Source organism: Stegostoma tigrinum, chromosome 1, assembly GCF_030684315.1.
Source record: "Stegostoma tigrinum isolate sSteTig4 chromosome 1, sSteTig4.hap1, whole genome shotgun sequence".
Lineage (NCBI taxonomy): Eukaryota > Metazoa > Chordata > Chondrichthyes > Orectolobiformes > Stegostomatidae > Stegostoma > Stegostoma tigrinum.
The window spans coordinates 70787999-70809175 of record NC_081354.1 but is presented as its reverse complement, the minus strand read 5'-3'; the positions used below and the strand labels follow the sequence as shown (position 1 = coordinate 70809175).

The 21177-nt window shown below is 42.0% G+C and overlaps 1 protein-coding gene across 3 annotated transcripts in view; it reads right to left on the bottom strand.

The window, feature by feature from the left end:
- Positions 1 to 1803: 1803 nt before the first annotated feature.
- fras1 (Fraser extracellular matrix complex subunit 1) overlaps positions 1804 to 21177 on the bottom strand; it is a 446760-nt gene continuing 427386 nt past the window's right edge. For 2 of the 3 annotated variants that reach the window (XM_059646148.1, XM_059646159.1), the window contains 6 exons: positions 20882 to 20902; positions 20502 to 20618; positions 19141 to 19307; positions 12800 to 13005; positions 11837 to 11983; positions 1804 to 3539 (listed from right to left, as the gene is read on the bottom strand). In XM_059646148.1, the coding sequence (XP_059502131.1) occupies positions 2964 to 3539; positions 11837 to 11983; positions 12800 to 13005; positions 19141 to 19307; positions 20502 to 20618; positions 20882 to 20902 (1234 nt within the window). In that variant the 3' untranslated portion in view covers positions 1804 to 2963. The remainder of the gene's footprint in view (positions 3540 to 11836; positions 11984 to 12799; positions 13006 to 19140; positions 19308 to 20501; positions 20619 to 20881; positions 20903 to 21177) is intronic. The other variant, XM_059646150.1, reaches the window with a different exon arrangement.

Genomic DNA, 21177 nt, shown 5'->3' with positions numbered 1-21177 from the left:
CCAGTCAACTGAACTATCCAACCTCACTAACGCTCCCCCACCCCCACTACAGACACACATAATGTAACCATTCTACAACTCTATATTTGCTTCCTATACCCTTTTCTCATTCTTGATCTTCTTACATTGATGGGCTGGGAGAAACCTGATGCAAAATAGATTAGCTGCAAGGATGCATGAACAAAGGGCTTGGAAGAACTTTCCCCCCCTTTCGGGGAAATACATGGCTTCTCTTTCATACCTTGCATGACGGTTTGTGCAAAATTGCCAGTACAAGTTCACAATATAACGTGATGGCACACTAGTTCGAACGTCAAAATATTGCCAAGATTTTCGTAGTTCATTCCAAAATGTCACAAAGTTGGGTTACATTTTCCATTACATAAAATGAAGGAACACATTTTTTACACTGTTCAATTTCTACACCCAGTGAAGCTACACTGAACAGCGAATATCTGTGTGGAGTTTGCACATTCTCCCTGTGTCTGTGTGGGTTTCCTTCAGGTGCTCTGGTTTCCTCCCACAGTCCAAAGATGTGCAGGTTATGTGGATTGGCCATGCTAAATTGCCCATAGTGTCCAGGGAACGTGTAGACTAGGTGAGTTATAGAGAGATGTGTCTGGCTGGGATGCTCTGAGGGTCAGTGTGGACTTGTTGGGCCAAAGGGCCTTTTTCCATACTGTAGGAGACTATAAATGGAGGAACAAGTCATTAGTTAGCGTATTTCTTTTACTGAAGTCACTTTTTTAAAAAAAAAATCTTCCATAAAGTCTTTCCTGCATGATAGGCAATGTTTCCAGTTGAAGACAATTTCCCTGCTCTGCTTTAAGAAAATTTGAGAGTCCTAGTCTTACATGCCTGATAGCTCAATCTATCAAGTAACCACTTCAATTTTAAAAATATAGTATGCTGTCTTAGGACTAAATATAATTTGATATGTACCATAAATAAGCGTTTTAAAATGATATTGTGAATGATATTTATTTCCACTAATTGCATTAACAAACAGAAACTATTGAATAAATTCACCCCATTCCATTGTTCCAGGAGGGAGCCATTGTCAGATCAAAGTTCGTGTTGCTCCTCTATCAATAAATGGCACATTCTTTGTATGGCTGCCTACTGTGTGGGATTAGTGGATTTACATTTCCATTTTGACATTTTGGCTTGTTTTAAGACACAGTGGAAAATTTTACCAGTAATTAATTCAGAATGACAGTTGGTATTTGCTGCAGTGGTCTCCAAAGACATGTTGAAAATGTAACATCTGTGAATCTTTCATCTACTAACTTAAGGAAAATCCGATAGCACATCTACCTATTATGACATGCATCTTTTATGCAACTTCTAAAAAAAATGCAGTTATATTTTGAAAACATCACTTTTCAATTTACATGTTATTTAATTAACTTTCACCATCAAATGCAAGATTCTCCGCCTTTGAGACATCCTACATGATTCCACATCACCCATTTTACACTAATAGAAAAGGCAATTTATGTGGGGTGTGTAACAGCTGATGCTCAACATTTAGGCTCATTGCCTAATGGCAAAAGTAAAACTCTCTCCCTTTTTATTCATTATTGCATCAATTTTATATCTATTACATTGTCAGCAATTCGCCCCTGTCTGTTATGCAAAGGAAAGAAACCTGTATAATAGAGCCCCTTTCAAGCTCTTCAGTGTCAAAATAACATTTCAAATTTGTTCTGCACTGCTACATAAATTTTAGTTAAAATGCTTTGATTTAAATACATAAAAGTGGTGAAAGAACTATAACAATAAAGACAGGATTCAGTGACATTAAATAGAATGTCCTTTATTATTTGAAACATTGTGATTATTATGTGGTAGTAGTCAGTTTATTCATCATTAGCTGAACATAGTGAATGCAATGATAAAGCTTCAGCCTTACAACTTGATCACTCACTTAACAATGTGGATAAGTGCTCGCCGAATGGGCTGATCCATGCTAATAAAGAAGTGGGACAGTTTTGTTACTCACAGATACATAACATTTTAATTGAAGATAGTGATGTGCTGATGGCTTCCACCAGCAGGATCTGCTGTGATCCTCATGCGAATACATTACAGTAATAATGCAATTCAAATACGGTTTGTCTCAAAGTTCCATTAAGCAGTTAAACATAAACCCTGAAGTTTGATTGTACTCGTCCATACACAGGATATAAAACTCTACAATAGATAGTACAGTACATAAAGTGGTATTTGTTCAAAATAAAACAGAAACTGAGATTACACTGGAGATGCTAATGTCCAAATATTTAACAATACCTTGCAGTTTATTTGAAATTCAATTTACCACCAGTATAAAAATGATAATTGAGAAAAGTTATTTTCAAGTTTTAACAATGCCAATGAGCATGAAAACCAATCATTCAAAAACACACATGATGATTGTTAGACAAATTAGCCTGGGTGAACTTTGCCTCTAAACTGGAATTGCACTTATAAAGGGATATTTACACATCTCATCCAGTTATAAACAAACTTCTACATGAAACACATGAGTGCATGGTTAGAAACAAGGCAGTATAACAGGAGCAAAATTTTTAAGTGGTTTGATCTTTTGCAGGTATTTTTTATACAATTCAGATTATCATCCAGCCCAGCTATGAAAAAAGAACATTTGAATATTTAAAAGCATGCACAATGATTGAGCTACCATTAGAAAAGTATTGAGAGATTATGGGCAGACAAAAGAGAATTCCCCAAAGGCATCGAATTTTCAAAACAGTTCATGAACCTGGTTTAATGAGTACTGTAGTAAGGTGGTACATGTTTTCAGAATGAGGTAGCTCAATTGCAAAACAATCTCACACACAATAATGACCACTCAGACCATTTTCCCTTAGTTTACATTTTTTTTTCAAGATTGCTTTCTTTCGTCCCTCACCTCCCACCACAAAAGCATTATATAATATGTAATGAAATGTCAATCATCAAACCTCAGTACCATCTTGCAAGTTGTTCTGAAGCTTAATGTTGAGGTTTACCTGTTTAACCTTAACACCCTTCACCCGAATAATATCATTTTTATTCAATATATTGATATTCTTCTCTGTGCAATGCTTCCCATTTAAGTTCTTCTCCAATCTATTCAATGCTTTGTTGCAAATTTCAACTTTTGTATTCAGCGGATATTCCTCTGGAATCTCCTTTGGCAATTTCTTCTTATGTTTACATTTTCTTGCTAAAAAGCAAGCAGTGATGAAAAACAGAAGTAGCAGCATTACAGCAGCGACAGCACCTCCGATTGATGCCTCTGTGTGTGAGGTCAATGCCATAGCTTCAGATTCCAGCCTTAAATTCTTCATGTTTGTACCATTCTTGACCTGATCATTCTCATTGTCATAAATCAAAGAGTCATCAAGTGTTAACTTGCCATTCTTGTCCACCAGGTCTCGCCTTTGGCGTGAGAGTTGATAGCTAAGTGAACGTTGAACACGTGGTCCAGAAAGGGATTCTGGACCAATAATGTAAATAACTTGCAAATACCATTGATGGCCAGCTTCAACCTAATAAGAAGTAACAAAGTTATACAGCAATAGAAAATATATAGTCAAGGCCTAACTAAGATCTGGCAAAGGCAATCTTTATCAAGTGATTTTCTAACCACATCCACCAGATATTTATTGACATTGCCATTGCAGACTCCCACTCCATTAACATACTGAGAATTAGCACTGAGACATAACTATCACTTATACAAATACTGTGGCTACAAGAGCAGGTGAGAGGTTGGAATACTGCAGTAAGTAATTCACTTCATGATTTCCCAAAGCAAGTCCATAGAAAACAAATCAAAATACTCCCCACTCGTCTGTATGAGTGCACCAACACTCAAAGAAACTTGACACAAATCGCCTCTTATTTTTTTTCCTTTATTCCTTCATGAGATGTTGGTGTCAGCAGCAAGGATACCACTTTTACCCTTGAATGGATTAGTTTGCTAAGCCATTTCAGAGAGCTGTGAGAACTCAACTTTATTCCTGTTGGTCTGGAGTCATATGTAGAGCAAGCAAGTGAGGATGGCAGATTTCATTCCCTAAAGGACATTTTGGTAATCAATGACCATTTCATTGGACTGAAGGGTCTGTGTCTGTGCTGTACAACTTTATGGCTCTATCACAGACTAGCCTTCAATGCCACATTTCTTAATTGAATTGAAACTCCACCCGCTATCATGGTGGGATTTGAAATTGTGTTCACAAATCATTCTGCTGGGCCTATAGATTAACACTAGAGAGATTAACACTACGCCACCAGCTCCAAACCAAACTATAATGGTGGAGGCTTGATCAACACTCCACCACAATTGTACAATGGCAGCAGGTTTACATTCTTCAAAACATACCGTAGCAACTTGCTAGGAGTTCTTTGGCTGCATTTTTTGCAAAGTGAGCTTTAGAAGAAGAGGAGGAGATCTATTTTAAGTATATAAGATGCACTGTCAAAGTAGATGCAGGGAGGATGTTTCCTCAAAGATTAAAAACAGCGATCAGGAGAAATTACTTTTCTCACAGGGTTATGAAGCTGTGGATTCACTATCTGAGTGCAGTGCATGCGGGATATTGAGTAAATTTAAGGAGAAGTTTTGTAATTAGTAATGGGTTGAAGGGTTATGGAGACTGGGCAGAAAAGTGGAGTTGAGGCCAAGCTGAGATCAATACAGTATGGAGCTGGCGAACACAGCAGGTCAAGTAACATCAGAGCAGCAGGATAGTTGACATTTGGCTTTACACCCTCAGGGCAGTCCTCGATTAAGTATTTTATCTATAAAACAATGAATTGGATCAAGGTAGATTTAATATTGCCTCTCAACTGCAATTTTACAAACTGTATTTCTCACCAAGATAACATGGTTGGGTAAAATTCGGCAGAATGTTGAGTTAGTAAGTTACTGCGATTAACCTCAGAGGTAATATGCAAACATCAGGCTCAGCACAGTAGCTCAGTGGTTAGCACTGCTGTCTCATGGTGCCAGGGACAGGAATTCAATTCCACCCTCGGGCGACTGTCTGTGTGGAGACTTCATATTCTCCCTGTGTCTGCGTGGGTTTCTTCCCACAGTCCTTGGATATGCAGATTAGGTGGACTGGCCATGCTGAATTGCCCATCGAGTCCCAGGATGTGCAGGGGCGGTGGATTAGCCATGAGAAATGTGGGGTTATGGGGATAGGGTAAGGGGATTGAGCAGGGTGGGATGCTGTTTGGAGGGTTGGTGTGGACTTGATGGGTCGAATAGCCTGCTTCCACACCGTAGGAAATTCTATGACCATGCTCTTGGTGCTTTCTTTTTTTGTGAATTACTAATGTCAGACCGATTGTAAATGCTCCAATGTTCCACTGGCTTTGAACCGTATTAATGACAATGCACGCATAGCGGATGTTCCCTAGCAAAAGGTCAGCTGCAGTTCTCCATTACAAAGTTGTCCACATAACAGACAAATAATCTGATATGGAGAACAGTGGCTGAGGGAATGGTCCCAAATGGTCATTTATCATCACTCATGGGTGAATGGACGAGATGGGGGGGATGTTGAACTGAACAGGCTGAGAGACTATTTCCCCTCGGTTGAGAAACTGGAACTAGGGGGGCACTATTTAAAAACAAAAGACCTCCCGCTTAAGATCAAGACGAGGAGAACATTTTCTCTGACAGTCATGAGTCTGCGGAACTCTCTTTGCCAGAGCATGGGTTTGGCAGCATCATTGAATACTTTTTAGTTATTGTAGACAGGAAAGAAGAGTTCAGGCCACTATTAGATCATTTGGAATCTTTTCAAATGGTAGAGCAGGCACCAGGGGTCGATGAGCTTACTCCTGCTCTGAATTTGTATTTGTCAAACTTCAAACTGTAAAACTTACAATGGCCTCTAAGCCAAAACCCTTATTATTTAATGGTTGAGTACCAGACGGAACTGGTCTTTGTCAGTTCTTCCACTTACGCCAGAAATTTAACAGAATCTTGGCACAAGGCTAGATTTGTGTCTCATAACTTTCTCAATGCACTGCGATCAATGGAGAGAAGACTGGACAGAGTATTCTCTGCTAGAACCACTTAAATGTTAACAGAAGCGGAGAATATGGATGTTACTTAATGTGACGTTTTAAACTCCACTATGGGTGGAACCTTGTCTCCTTTCAAGATAACCATAATATTAGACGATTTCCACCAATCCTGTTCCCCCAGTTAAGAGGCTGCTTCTAGGCCTGCTGTATAATTAAGTTTGGCGGGCAGCTGTATTCCTGACGTTTCAGGCCATGTTATCCAGCTTGTTACCACGACAAGATGGCACCTCATCGGCAGAAGTGAATGTTGGGACTATCAGAATGGAAACAAAATGATGCCTCTATCTTGTAGTGTCCTCTGAGGCTATCTCAACCCTCTTAAGTAGAAGCTATACTCACAACTGCCAGGCCTCTCTTGTGGAGAGGAAACCTGTCTACATAACATCCTGCAGCCACAACTGTAATCCACTGATCCCTGCTGCGCTAGTTGGGAGTAAGTACAGGAGGCCTTATAGACTCCCTGGTCAGCTGCCTGATGGTGGTGGTGGTTTCAGGGGACAGGGAGCTAGGGTGGGAATGCTAGCCTTTGCCGGTGATGACCAGCCTCTGGCAAGATCACCCGGAGGGGGAAATCTGTCAGACCACAGACTCAGCTTCTCATTGCTCAGAATTTCCTTGCACCTTACCTTGGAGCTCTGCTCTGCAGGATCAGGAAGTTATCATCCTGAGCGTGCACATAACTGTTGTGTATTGTTAAAGTTATTAATGCTTATGTGCATTTTGGCACAAGTTGTAAAATATAATTACTTTTTAATTAAAAATAAATATCCAATCCAAGTCATTGCTTGCTTTCATTTGAATATTGTTCTCAGATCAAGTTCTGTGCAAATGGACAATCTCAGGACTGCGACACCCACTTCCTACAAACTAAAGGAGTGGCCACGGCCACCTGCATGGGCCTGAGTTATACCTGCATCTTTGCAGGATTCGTGGAACAGTCCGTCCTCCACAACTACACCGGCATCACCCCTCACTTCTCTCTCCATTATATTGATGACTGCATCGATGCATCCACGTGCTCACACGAGGAGCGTGAGCCATTCATCAATTTCACCAACATCTTCCACCCCGCCCTCAAATTCATCTGGACTATTTCTGACTTGTCCCTCCCCTTCCTGGACCTCTTTTTCTCCATCTCCAGAAACCGACTCACCACTGATGTCCATTTCAAACCCACTGACTTGCGCAACTACTTTGACTATACCTGCTCCCACACACTCTCCTGCAAAAATGCTATCCAATACTCTCAATTCCTCTGCCTCTGCTGTATCCGCTGCTGCTTTCTACTCCAGGATATCCCAGATATCCTCCTACTTGAGAGACTCCTTTAGAGACTACTTTTTCCCTCCTCTATAATGAAGAAAGACCTCAACCACATCTCCCCCATTTCCCGCACTTCTGCCCACAAATCCCCTTCCCCCAATAATAATAAGGATAGAATCCCTCTAATCTTCACGTACCATTCCACCAACCCCCGAATATAATGCATCATCCTACATTTCCGCCACCTACACTCAGTCTCCACCACCAAAAAGATATTTCCCTGCCCACCCCTACCCGCTTTCCACAGGGACCATTCACTTCACGACCCTCTCATCAGCTCTACATTCCCCAACAACCTCTCTACCACACCAGGTACCTTTTGCTGCAATTGCAGGAGGTGAAACGCCAGCTCCCACACCTCCCCTCTCACCTCTGTCCATAGCCCCAAACAATCCTTCCGGATCCGACAGAGATTCACCAGATCCTCGTACAACTTGATTAATGTCGCTCCCAATATAGTCTTCTCTACACTGGGGAAACCAAACGCAGACTGGGGGATTGGTTCGTGGAGCGTCTGCACTCTGCACACCCCAACCAACTTGACCTTCTGGTTGCCATCCATTTTAATTCCCCCTCCCATCTCCAATGTCAGAGTGAGGCTAAACATGAACTGGAGGAAGAACACCTGATATTTTTGCCTTGGGACCTTACAGCCCAAGGACCTGAATATTGAACAAAAACAGAAGTTGCTGGAAAAGGTCAGCAGGTCCAGCAGCATCTGTGAAGAAAATATCACAGTTACCATTTCAGGTCCAGTGACTCTTCCGCAGAACTGATGGTAGCTAGGAAAACGTTGGTCTTTCTGCAGATGATAGGGAGGGGGATGGAGTAGGGAATAAACAATCGGATAAAGGATAGAGACCAAAAAGACAGAAGTACAGTTAGACAGAAAAGGAGTTGATAACGATCTGGCTAAGAGGGTGAATAGCTATTAATGGGGACTGTTAGTAATTAACAATAGGTAGTGTGTATTGGCAGACTGTGTGATAATAAGTGATAATGGGAACTGCAGATGCTGGAGAATCCGAGATAATAAAATGTGAGGCTGGATGAACACAGCAGGCCAAGCAGCATCTCAGGAGCACAAAAGCTGACGTTTCGGTCTGGGCCCGAAACGTCAGCTTTTGCGCTCCTGAGATGCTGCTTGGCCTCCTGTGTTCATCCAGCCTCACATTTTATTATGTGTGATAATAAGGCCTGGTTTGTGGGGTGGTGGGCTAGGACATGAGAGAGTTAGGCCCTAAAATTATTACACGGTTAAGGAGAATCCCAACACATTTTATACATGGATTAGGAGCAAGAGAGTAGCTAGGGAAAGAGTAGGCCCTCCCAAGGATAAAGGTTATGTGTGGAGCCAAAAGATAAAGTACTTCATTACAACCTGGTATAGAAGGTAAACTCTCTTGAGATCCAGGGTGAGCTGATGAGATGGATATAAAACTGGCCTGACCATGGAAGATGGAGAGTAGTGGTGGAAGAAAAACAGAAATGCCAGGAAAAGCTCAGCAGGTCTGGCAGCATCTGAGAAGTAAAATCAGAGTTAATGTTTCGGGTCTGGTGAAATGTATGTTTATATGCAGATGACAGGATGGGGCAAGTGGGTAAGGAGTAAACAATAGGTGGGGATAGAGCCTAAAGAGAGAGAAGGGCAGTTGGACAGACAAAGGAATTGATAATGATCTGGTTAGGCGGGTGAATAGCTGTTAATGGAGACTGTTAGTGTAAAGGCATGCTAAATGATAACAAGGCCTGGTGTGTGGGGTATGGGGCTAGACCATGGGAGAATTCAGGCCCCAACATGATTGAACTTGTTATTGAGTTCAGAGGAGTACAGGGTCCTCAAGCAGAAAGTGAGCTGTTTATCTTCCAGCTTATGCTGAGCTTCATTGGAACACTGCAGCAAGCCTGAGACAGAGATGTTGGCCAGGGAATAGGATGGTGTATTAAAGTGGTAGGCAACTGGATGCTCAGGGTCTTTTTTGCAAGCAGAACGTAGATGTCTAGCGAAGCGGTCACCCAGACTACACTTTGTTGACCACATTACGAGCAGCGAATGCAATAGACTGGATTCTGGGAAGTGCAGGTGAAGTGCGGGGTATGGAGAAGGTAAATGGGCAGGTGTTACACCTTTGGCGGTGGCAGGGGAAGATGCCATGGAGCTGTGCAGGTGTACTGGGAGTGAAGAAAGAATAGACCAGGGTGTCCCAGAGGGAACAGTCTCTGCGGAAGGCGAGTAAGGGAGGGGAAAGGTATGTGTGAGAGATAGTAGGAACTCCAGATGCTGGAGAATCCGAGATAACAAGGTGTAGAGCTGGATGAACAAAGCAGGCCAAGCAGCATCTTAGGAGCAGCAAGGCTGACATTTTGGGCCTCGGTGGTGGCATCTTGCTGGAGGCAGCAGAAATGGCACCTTATGATCTTCTGGATGTGGATGCTGGTGCGATGGTAGCTAAGGACAAGGGGAGCCTTGTCGCTGTTTTGGAAGGGAAGAGCGGGGGTGAGGGATGAAGTGCAGGAGATGGGTTGGACCTGGTTGAGGGCCGTGTCAATAATGGTGCTGGAAGGTGGCCATTTTGGAGGCTCCCTTGACGAAGTTGGCCTCATCTGAACATACGTGACAGAGACGGAGGAACTGAGAGAATGGGATGGAGTCTTTACAGGAAGCAGGGTGCGAGGATGTATAATCCAGGCAGCTGTGGATATTAGTAGCCAGTCTATTCCAAGAAATGGAAACAGAGCTGTCGAGGAAGGGAAGGGAAGGAAGAGACAGAGACAGGCCAGATGAAAGTGATGGCAGGGAAGCAGTACTGATGATACATCGATTATATCCGAGAAAGAGTTGTGGGTGGGGGCCAGAATAAGATTGAAACAAGGAATGTTCCACATACCCCACGATGAGACAAGCATAACTGGGGCCCATGCAGGTACCACTGCCATCCCTCTGCCTGAACAAAATGGGAGGAGTTAAAAGGGAAATTGTTGAGGGTGGGGATGAGCTCAGCCAAGCGGATGAGGGTGGTTGTGGGTGGGGACAATTCAGGCCTTTGCTCCAGGAAGAAGTGGAGTGCCCTGACACTATCCTGGTGGGGGATGGATGTCTCATGGAGTTGCATGTCCATGGTAAAGAGGAGACGGCTGAAGGCTGCAAACTGGAAATTCTGAAACTGGTGTAAAGCGTCAGAGGAATCATGGATGTATGTAGGCAGGGATTAGAACGGGGGGGGAAGAACACTGAGTCAAGGTAGGGAGAGATGAGTTCTGTGGAGCAGGAGCAGGCTGAAACAATGGGTCTGCCTGGGCAGTCCTGTTTGTGGATTTTTGGAAAGAGGTAGAAGCGAGCTATGCAGGGCTGGGGGACTAATCAGCTTGGAAGCAGTGGGGTGTGGGGGGGGGGGGGGGGCGGGGGGGGGAGGTCACCAGATGAAATGAGGTCAGTTACTGTAGAAGATACAATGGCTTGATGCGCCATGGTGGGGTCATGGTCCAGGGGAAGATAGGAGGAGGTATCTGAAAGCTGGTACTCAGCCTCTGCAATGTGGATGTCAGTACACCAGATTACAACAGCACCACCCTTATCGGCAGGCTTAATAACAAAGTCAGGGTTGGATCTAAGTACACAGATGGCAGTCAGTTCGGAGGGAGTTATGTTGGATTGGGTGGGGATGGGTGTTGGGTGTGCAGGGAAATTGAGGCAACCAATATCACATTGACAGTTCTCAATGAACAGATCAAGTGTAGCTAAAAGGACAGAGGGAGGGGTAGAGGGAGAGTGTTGGAACTGGGCGAAGGGGTCTGCGGGACAGAGAGAGGACTCCTGTCCAAAGAAATGAGCACGGAGGCAAGGACAGCAGAAGAAGAGTTCAATGTCATGTCGTGCCCAACATTCGTTAAGGTGGGGGCGCAGAGGAATAAAGCTGAGACCTTTGCTGAGTACAGAGAGTTCAACATCGGAGAGTGGAAGGTTACGTGGGATGGCGGATACTGTATATTGACTTCACCAGCATCAAAAATCTCTCAATCCCCAGCCTTATCCCTTGCTCCACCTTCCTGACCTGTCCATCTTCCTACTTACTAATCTGCTCCACACTTCCCACTGACCAATTACTATAACTCCCTACCTGCATCCACCTATCCCCATCAAACCTACGCACCTACCATTATCCAGCCTCAGCCACAGCCCCCCACCTCCCCCGACTTTATTTATTTCTGGGCTCCCCTCCCTCTCTCAGTCCTGAAACACTGGCTTTCCTGCTGCTGTGATGATGTCTGACCTGCTGTATTTGTCCAGTTCCACCTTCACTGAGTCTGGCTTCCAACACCTGCCGTCCTCACTGTCTCCTTGGACTGCCACATTTATGCTACTAGGAAACTGCCATTGTAATGCCCTTAATAACATAAAGTAAACAAGCAGACAAACCTTATATAAAGCATCAACCTTCATAGTGAAACCATCGACCCCAGGCACATCCCTCATTGCGTGAAACTCCGGTGCATCAGATGCAAACTGAGCATCGAATGGTACATCATGAAAATACTGGTCAGTTACTTCTGGTTGGTTCCGATCCTTTTAAAAGAGCAAAAATAAAATGTATTAATATTCAACCAAGTCTAGATGTCTGAAGCATTCTAATAGGCAAGCACTGTCCGTTAGAAGACTGTAATCATTACCAAACCATTTGTATTAATCAGGATGAATGTTACAACAGAATTGCACCAGTTATAGTTTTCCCAGCTCAAATCTGGGTTGCATAATCATTTTGAAAACAAAGCTAATATTTAAGAGCCGGTTTATAATACACAGGTAGCACTAGAAATACGAGACAAACTGGTAGACAGAATGGAAGGCTAAAATAGGATTAAAGGCTTAGACAGATTTACTGGGAGGATAGTCCTCTTTCCTATGCTTATGGAACTAATATTCCAGGTCTCTACAGAACTTAATAAAAATCAAAAGAACTGTGGATGCTGTATGTCAAAAACAACAATGGAAATTGCTGGAAAAGCTCAGCAGGTCTGGCAGCATCTATGGACAAGAATCGAATTAACTTTTCAGGTTGAGTGACTCTTCCTCAGAACTGTCAAAAGTTTATATAATTCCCATTTCACACAGGAGGACTGAAATGCTTTCAATGGTCTTGGATTTATATCCTGTCACGAGGCCAGAAGAGGATACAGGTGAGATTCCCATACTCACAGGCATGTCAGACGGCAAGTCTAATTAACCTGTTTATTGCCTTCAAAAATACAGATAGCAAAACATCCATTTTTTTATACGTTTTCGTCATCTAACTTCTTCGTATAAGGGTAACTATATAAAAAAATTTAAAAATGGAGTCACTTCTCTCCACAAAATTTTGGAAAGCAATGTTGTAAAACATACCAAAAGGAGGAATCTGTGCTTCAAGTGTTTATTAGGTTGAATGCAGCCATACTGTGGACCCTCATTATAAATAGTTCCAGTTGGATCAAAGAAAGGGACATAACCATCTTTTCCAGTGCAAAGATACACCTTCTCTAGCTGTAGCCTATAGGCAGAGTTGAGGTTTTGTTCAGGATTCCAAAGCACGCGTCCGTAGAGTTTCTGACCTATTAAAATGAGAATGTAAGTGAATCATAGTCTATTGGGCAAAATTTCATCGTCATGTGGTTACGACACATGTCTATGGTAATTGACCATGTCTTGTTATATATAAACACACCCTGAGATCACTATATGTTCGTACCTCTACAGGGGTGAAATGATTTGATAAAACATCTCTCTCCCTGGAGAACAATTATTCATTCTAATTATTCTTCCACTTGTCTTATTTTGACTAGTTTGTTAGATGCAAAGTTAAAGAGAACAATCTGAATATGGGCTAAACAAGAATTATTTTTTAACCGTAGTGCCAAGACAGACTAAAGCAAGAAGCTTTAATTACGGGTACTGCTGTGTAATCTTAAACAGAACTTTTAAATAGTATGGTTGAGAGCAGGTCCTTAAATTCTGCCATATTGAAAGTCAGAAAAGGGAAAAATAATGAAAGACTGCAGTGAATTGAACGATTTCTAAAAATAAAACATGGTGATTTTGTTTTATTTGTAGTTGAGGAAGTTTCTCAAAGTCTTCCAGCTTTCCTTTTGAATCTTAAGAAAAGCTGTGGAGTGTTCCAAACAGCTACATTTGAACAGTTAAGGCAAAAAAAAATCACGAGCCAGGAAAGCTTGTAAACTCTCTGCTGGGCCATTGGATGGAAAGTCATACAAGGTATTCTTTCCAATGAAAGAAAGAGTTGCTGAATGATCAGAATTGGATCCTATGACTTGCTGTTGGGCAGTGGTGGTGGTTTTGGATAAGCCAATAGTTCTGAGAATCCAACTGCCCCAGAGGAGGTGGAATATATGGAACTGAGATCCTCAAAATGGAGAAATTTTGGAAAAGCAGAGAAATAGTTTCAATCACAGCTTTATAACTTATATTTTAGAACGTTTTAGAAAAAAAGAAAACTGTTATTAATGGCAATAGGTAAATGCATCTCACTCCATATTATGACACAAGTGGGATACTAATTTAAATCTGTAAAATTTACTATTATGTCTATAAAAACAGGCGTTACAGACAAATCCGTTTTGCTCTGGTACAAGATTCCAGACCTACTACAAAGCTGTCAATCCCCTAAGAATGACACCTGTCTTGACTGGGTAACATAACTAAGTAATATGCAGTAATCAGAAAACTCCCATTAGGACTACATTCATATGGTCAATGTAATCTTTCTTTATTTTGGGAGCACTAGAATATTCAACTTGTGAGTTCTTAGCCAAAGAGAACAACTGTGGATAAACAGTAGCTGCGGTAAATTTAAAAGGTCAAAAATCACATGACACCAGGTTATAGTCCAATAGGTTTATTGAAAAACATGAGCTGAAGAAGGAGTGAGGGTTTGAAAGCTCATTTTTTCAAATAAACCTGTTTGACTATAACCTAGTATTGTACGATTTCTGACCTTGCCCACCCCAGTCCAACACCAGCCCCTCCACATCAAGTATATTTATAGATATCCAGTAGTTACAGGCATAGCAATTCTTTCTTGGGAGATAGAAAGTAACAGACACCACTACAGTGCTGACCTTCAGTGCAACCCGGACCGAGAACAAATGGTTCTGAACACTATTATTCTGTGGAGGTTCACTGAAGTCCACTGGTTGTTTTGGTCCATTTCTCTTTCTTTACTAGATTTTGCAGAAGGGTTATTAAATGAAGGCGACTTTAAACCGTCCTACCTGGCTTGTGCAGGCAATAGCAAAGTGATATGGTTTGGTATCATTCGGCTGCCAACCACGGATGGTGGCATTTAACAAAGGATTAACTGTTGTTTGCCCCCTTATTAGGTAGATTTTTTTTTCAAGTTACAAGGGTTTTTGATGCAAGTAGGACTTCAATTGCCATGTTAAAAGAATATTGTACAGAACAGTTTGCATGCACACTTTGTACAATTTCAGTGGTTTCCCACTCACAAGAGGATCCAGGAAGAGATAACAAAGTGTGGGGCTGGATGAACACAGCAGGCCAAGCAGAATCTTAGGAGTACAAAAGCTGACGATTCGGGCCTAGACCCTTCACCAGAAAAGGGGGACGGGGAGAGGGTTCTGAAATAAATAGGGAGAGAGGGGGAGGCGGAACCAAGATGGATAGAGGAGAGGATAGATGGAGGGGAGACAGAGAAGTTAAAGAGGCGGGGATGGAGCCAGGGTACGGCTTGAGGTGGGAGGAGGGAACAGGTGAGAAGAACAACAGGTTAGGGAGGCGGGGCAAAGCTGGGCTGGTTTTGGGATGCAGTGGGGGGGACAGGAGATTTTGAAGCTTGTGAAATCCACGTTGATACCATTGGGCTGCAGGGTTCCCAAGGGGAATGAGTTGCTGTTCCTGCAACCTTTGGGTGGCATCATTCTGGCACTGCAGGAGGCCCAGGATGGACATGTCATCTAAGGAATGGGAAGGGGAGTTGAAGTGGTTCGTGAGTGGGAGGTGCGGTTGTTTATTGTGAACTGAGCGTAGGTGCTCTGCAAAGCGGTCCCCAAGCCTCCATTTGGTTTTCCGAACGTAGAGGAGGCCACAACGGGTACAGTGGATGCAGTATACTATATTGGCAGATGTGCAGGTAAACATTTGCTTGATGTGGAAAGTCTTCTTGGGGCCTGGGATGGGGGTGAGTTTCTGCATTTCGGTTTCAATTCTTTTTTCATGGTTCAGAGGGGAGGAGTGCTCCCTCAGTTGTCACAAAACAAACTGAGACCCAGTGGTAATGATTCCTCCCTTCTCCTAAAAAGAGATCCCATATGTCCCAGCACTGCCTCATGAACTATGTTGCTTGAGGCCTGAACGTTGATCAGGTCAAACTATTGTGGTATCCTAGAACCAGTGGGCATGTTTGCTTCTGGCAGTCCAATTGTCCCTGGGTTATGGAGACCAGCTTTGAGAACAGAACGGGTGAAATTAAATGTTTACAACATGGGTATTTCACACTGACTGAAGAACCAATGGGAATGCTGCATCCCCCTGTAGGGGAGGGCCACTCATATTAGGTGTCCATCAAGTACTTTAGTGGTCATCACTGAGTCCTCCCAGGATTAAGGACCCTGAGGGGTGCAATCCCAGTAGCAGTGGCAGCTGTCAGCAATGTACCCACTAGAGGTCCAGAATCAATAAGGAACTCAGGACCAAAGGTGAATGCGTGATTTACAGGGGTTGCGGAATAGGTTGGGGAGAGGAATGAATCAGGAAATGGGACAGCTCTCAGCACTGCACTCCGTTTGCCAATTTTCAAATGCAGAGTGTCCCTGAATGAGGCATCCCACCTCAGGAGCCCATTTTCAGGTTCCATGCATCGTGATTCTGTTGCCACTTAAAGGCCTCAATTCAGTTTACAGGTGGAAATTTAGTTTTCAGAGAGTCTTTCCAATCCATAATTAATTTGCTGCAAGTGTGGTAGCAGGTGGGGTCTTCTCCCTGCACCATTTTGTCATCCTGACTCCAAAATTGCCTTTTCTCCCTCTTTTTCAGGGTGGTTGGCTTGGCTTTAAATTATGTCTGATATCTCATTGAGACAATCGGGTGGGGCAGGCAGGAAATAGCCCTTACTATAAGTCAAATAATTTTTTAGTGTGCATCTTGAAAGCTCAAATGCAACAGCTAAGCTGGACCTTTTTCTGTGGGTGAACACGACTTTATTTTTGTTTTAGTTTGTTTTCATCAGCTGATTTTTAATCCCCCTCCTTGTCTCTCAGGGTTGGGGTTCACTCATGTCCTGCCTATGCCTGGGATCACTGAGATAGATAGCATCCAGATTTGGCGTCACTCCCCATTTAGCTGATGGTGTCATTGCTTTGAGCAGGTACCTGAACATTCAGCAGGGTTGTGGGCAATGTGCACTAACAACAAATGGTGCAAACACACTGCTGTTCCCAAAGGGCAGTCAGTTCCTCACCACAGATTCACAGCAGGCTGCTGTTAAATGTCATTGCTGCAATTCTGAAGAAGGAAAATGGAATACGATTTTTAAGGAGAATGCTACCTAGTTTGGATGTGGCACTGCAGACCTCAGTCATGGAGGTGAGGCCCTCATTCCCCAGTAGGGGAATGACAACCTTCTTAATGTGGCTAAAACAGGCAGAAGTACCATAAGAAGTTGAATGAACCTACACAGCTGCTCAACATCTGTGAATACTTCATCACAAGAGGTCTCCTACGCACTCTAACACCAACCTCTGATCAAAGTGCTAAATGACCAAGAGAGATAAGTGCTCAACTAAGCCATTTGGCTCTTGGAGCCTACTCTGCCATTCTACTAGATCTTCTACCTCAATTTGAGTTCTCTGGACTATCTCCCCATCTCTCACCCTCCTGTAATAAAGGAAATTAACTGACCTATCTTGAAATTACTCACCAGATCCTCAGCACTCACTCAGCTGTCCCTGGCAATTAAGACTTGCACTGAATATCCAGATATTCCACTTCCCCTCTCTCATATTCTAATGATGCCTTGTTCGATTCTGCACCTCACCACCTCATATTCCTACTTGCTGCTTCCACATATCTACAGCCATGAGCTAAAGGAGGCTCAGCACACAAACACAACCATTGACTTTTTGTTTTTTCACCTGTATGTTAAGGTGGCACAACTGAAAGGAGTAGAGAAAAGCCTGTGACTGACGAATGCATTTCCTGAGCTCTGTGAAGGAGATGGCTGTCTGTATCGTGGGACTGACTGCAACATAACCTGCAAGACCTAGTGTTGCTGAGAATGTTGAGGATGACGGTATGTTCCTACTTTATACCTTTGCCAACTGGCAGCTCATCTTTGTCCTGCTACATGTGTGACCTCAGACCTCTTACTTCCTATCCACCTTTCAAAGAAGCAGGAATTCAAAGAACTGCTTGCACAGTCATTGCCCATTCAATCTGAGCAGAGTGTGTGACAGAATGGCAATTCATCATTTGGTCAGACCTTGCAGCCACCAGTTCAGACACAGGTACCGCCTGCAGTTTGTAGTGAGACACCAGTTACGAGGAGCTGCAGGCCAAGTATAAGGATGCACACTTTGCAGGGCATTGGATTTCCAGAGTATCACCTCCATTGAGGCTCTGGAACCAAGTTTTGTGGCCACATGCAAGGAAGAATAACCTACATCATGACATTTAGGGAATCTAGAATGCAAAAATGACTTCAAGTGATTTATAGTCCAGCATGGGGGTTTATGGGTAAGGCTATGGTGAATAGGAGATTGAGTTGATACATTTAACATTTACGTTTTCTGTGCTGACTTTGAATCCAGGCAATTCACATTTATGTTTTTCTTTGAAAAAGAAAGGCTGTTTTTGGAGCTAAGTTATCAGCAAGCTTGTGTTTTACTAAAACAAAACGCATGTTTCTGCAACAATATTTCAATTTTTGCAATCGATAATGGGCTGAGTGAATATAATGGTAACGGTGTGTTGAAAAAACACGTCTTATTGGAATGTAATTAGTGATTTTTTTTTCCTCTTTATCTTGACAGCAAAACAAAATTCTGCAAGCATTATTAGTGTCAGCTGCAGTTCAGGGTGCAGATTTTACATGGAAATAAAGGGAAAATACTGGATGCTGGATTTCTAAATCAAAGAGATAAATTTTTGGAGAAACTCAGCAGCTCTGGCAGCATCTGTGAAAAAGAGAAACAAAGCTAACATTTCAAGTCTGATATGACTTGTCAATTTTTCAGGTTAGAAAGTAAATTTGAAAAATTAAAATTATGTAGGTTTGTGACAAGAGTACTATGAAAATAGTACATTAATTGATCCAGATTGACAGACAGAGCAGGTCACGCCCACTTAAAATAAGGCTTTAAATGGAATGTTACGAAAAAAAAAGCAGACATTGAGCTTGCCATTCGGTGAGTTAGAAAGGATATATCTAACCATACCTAAAACTGGTGAAAGCTTAAAAAAAAGGTGTGGAAAGAAATGGAAATAGATCAGGAGAAATGTAAAATCGGTAACTGATTTGCTTTTGCAAGTTTTACAGCAGCATAAAAATGTAAAATCCCACATCGCCACTATAATATGAAGGGCATTCTTTTTAGACAACAAATGTTATTTGTGGAACAATGAGAAAATACCTTAATTAGAGTCACATAAATTGTTGGAAATGAGAGATTTGTAATAATAAAACCTATTACAAAATGAGTTTAGAAAACACATACCCATAGAGAAGGCTCCTTTATAATCCATTTCAGCCATGGACATCTCTGTTTTAGATGGATCCATCATAAAGACCTTCTCATTGTTGCACAGATGAAACTCTGTGTTCAGAGAGTAGACAACTGGAACTGGACGATTTGTCTGCTGAAATGCAATAGGGATAAGGAACCTTGATGGAAAGAAAATAACAAAGTCAATGTACTGACAGTATCTTAGAAGATGATATCCTTAATAGTTGTATGTTCTCTGACAAACAGAAGTGGAAACTACAGCTAGAAAGCCACATTTCAGAAGAACTGGTAAACTTATTACAATTGGTGTAGTTGATAAATCTGCCCTCTCTCTTAGTACTCGTTACAGCAGTTATTACGCACTAGCAATAGACATACTAATATACAAATGTTAATCTTGAATCAATACCAAGGTATAATAACAAGAAAAATAAGGGCCAAATTTCATTCCAGTTGGGAATCGGGGAGCGGTACTGATTAAAGGTGACCTGTGCAGGTCACCAACTCTGATTCTGTTTAAGGCCAGTGAGCATGACGTCAGCTCTGCATTTGACATAGCACCGACAAAACACATAGAAAACGCCAAATTGATGGATACCACAAACTTTGCCTTTACTGAGCAGGGAACATGGTGGAAACTGGTGCCATCCTAGAACTCACCCATAAAATTGCTGGCGCACAGCTGTAATGCTCCATTTCTCCAGTAGTGCCCAGTAAATTCAGGACCAATAGGTATAAAGCAGTAAAAGAAGGCAAGTTCTTCATTTTTCTCATGCCGTGGCACAATTGGTTATTCTTTTTGATTTATGATAAATCAATACTTTTTGTGCATGAGTTGACTTTGCAAAACTGAAGTCCAGGTCTTTAAACTAAGTATGAGCCCATTTGAACAGGGAAAGTAACTGGTAATATTGCTGGATCCTACTACATACACACTAAGAACATTTCTTCAGATAATGAAGATAAACAGGACCATTTTTTCCCTCTCCTGTCCAACATGTGACAATGTATTATTCAGCTGTGGTAATAACACAATCACTCACAGTTTTAAATCCTGTCAGTTTTAGGTCTTTACATTTTTAGTGGCAAATTTACAAATAGCTCAGTGATTATGAGACACAGTGTGAAGAACACTAACTTTATCTCCAGTTTAACCACTGCAACTGACTGAGCAACCTGAAGCCCCTTGATATGTTACAGCCTACATATCTAATTCTCTGTATGTTCAATGATAAAACAGCAAAATGTAATTTTCCATGACCGGAAAAAATGGAGAAAAATCTATTGAGAAAATATTTGTGCATTTTGTGCTGAAGAAGTATTTATATGGTAGAATCATAATATGCTCATACTTTTCAGGAGCGTGTGCAGTACAGGCCAATGGCTTATCTCCAGGGTCGATCCAAGGTTGTGTGGGTTGTACAGTGCAGGGGATCAGAAAGATTGTGTACTCTCCCGAATAGTCTTTTCTGTGGGCATGAAAGACAGCAGGGAAAAAAAATCATGCAAAGTCTTTAAGACGTTACTGCTAGCTGTAGCTATTCTGCTATGAGTGGATTCAAGTCTATAGATATATTGTATCTCATTCAATCTAAATAATTAACAAAATCACGCTGAATTTCACAGGAATTTGATGATACCTTTATTCTAACAGCTGCAATTATTTCTCTGTATTTAACAATTTTGTTAAAAAATAGAATATCATATGATAGTTGCTGAGAAATATACTTACTCAGTTTCAAATTCTGACAGGCTAAAAAATCACACAGAAACAGTCAGTCATGACAAAAAAAAATGCCAATTAAAGACAAAAGCACTTTTAGCAATTTGGTACAGGGAAAGGCAACGAAATCCAACAGATTTGTCTCTCTGACAGATTTAAGTCCCTAGTTGCTAGACTCTGAAATGTATTCTATAGAATTTGATGTTATATCATTCTAGACTTACCGAAACAAAAGACACTCAGTTTTTGGATATTAATTTTAGAATTGTGTAGCATGGGAAGAGCTAAATACTCTTCCAAGTTCT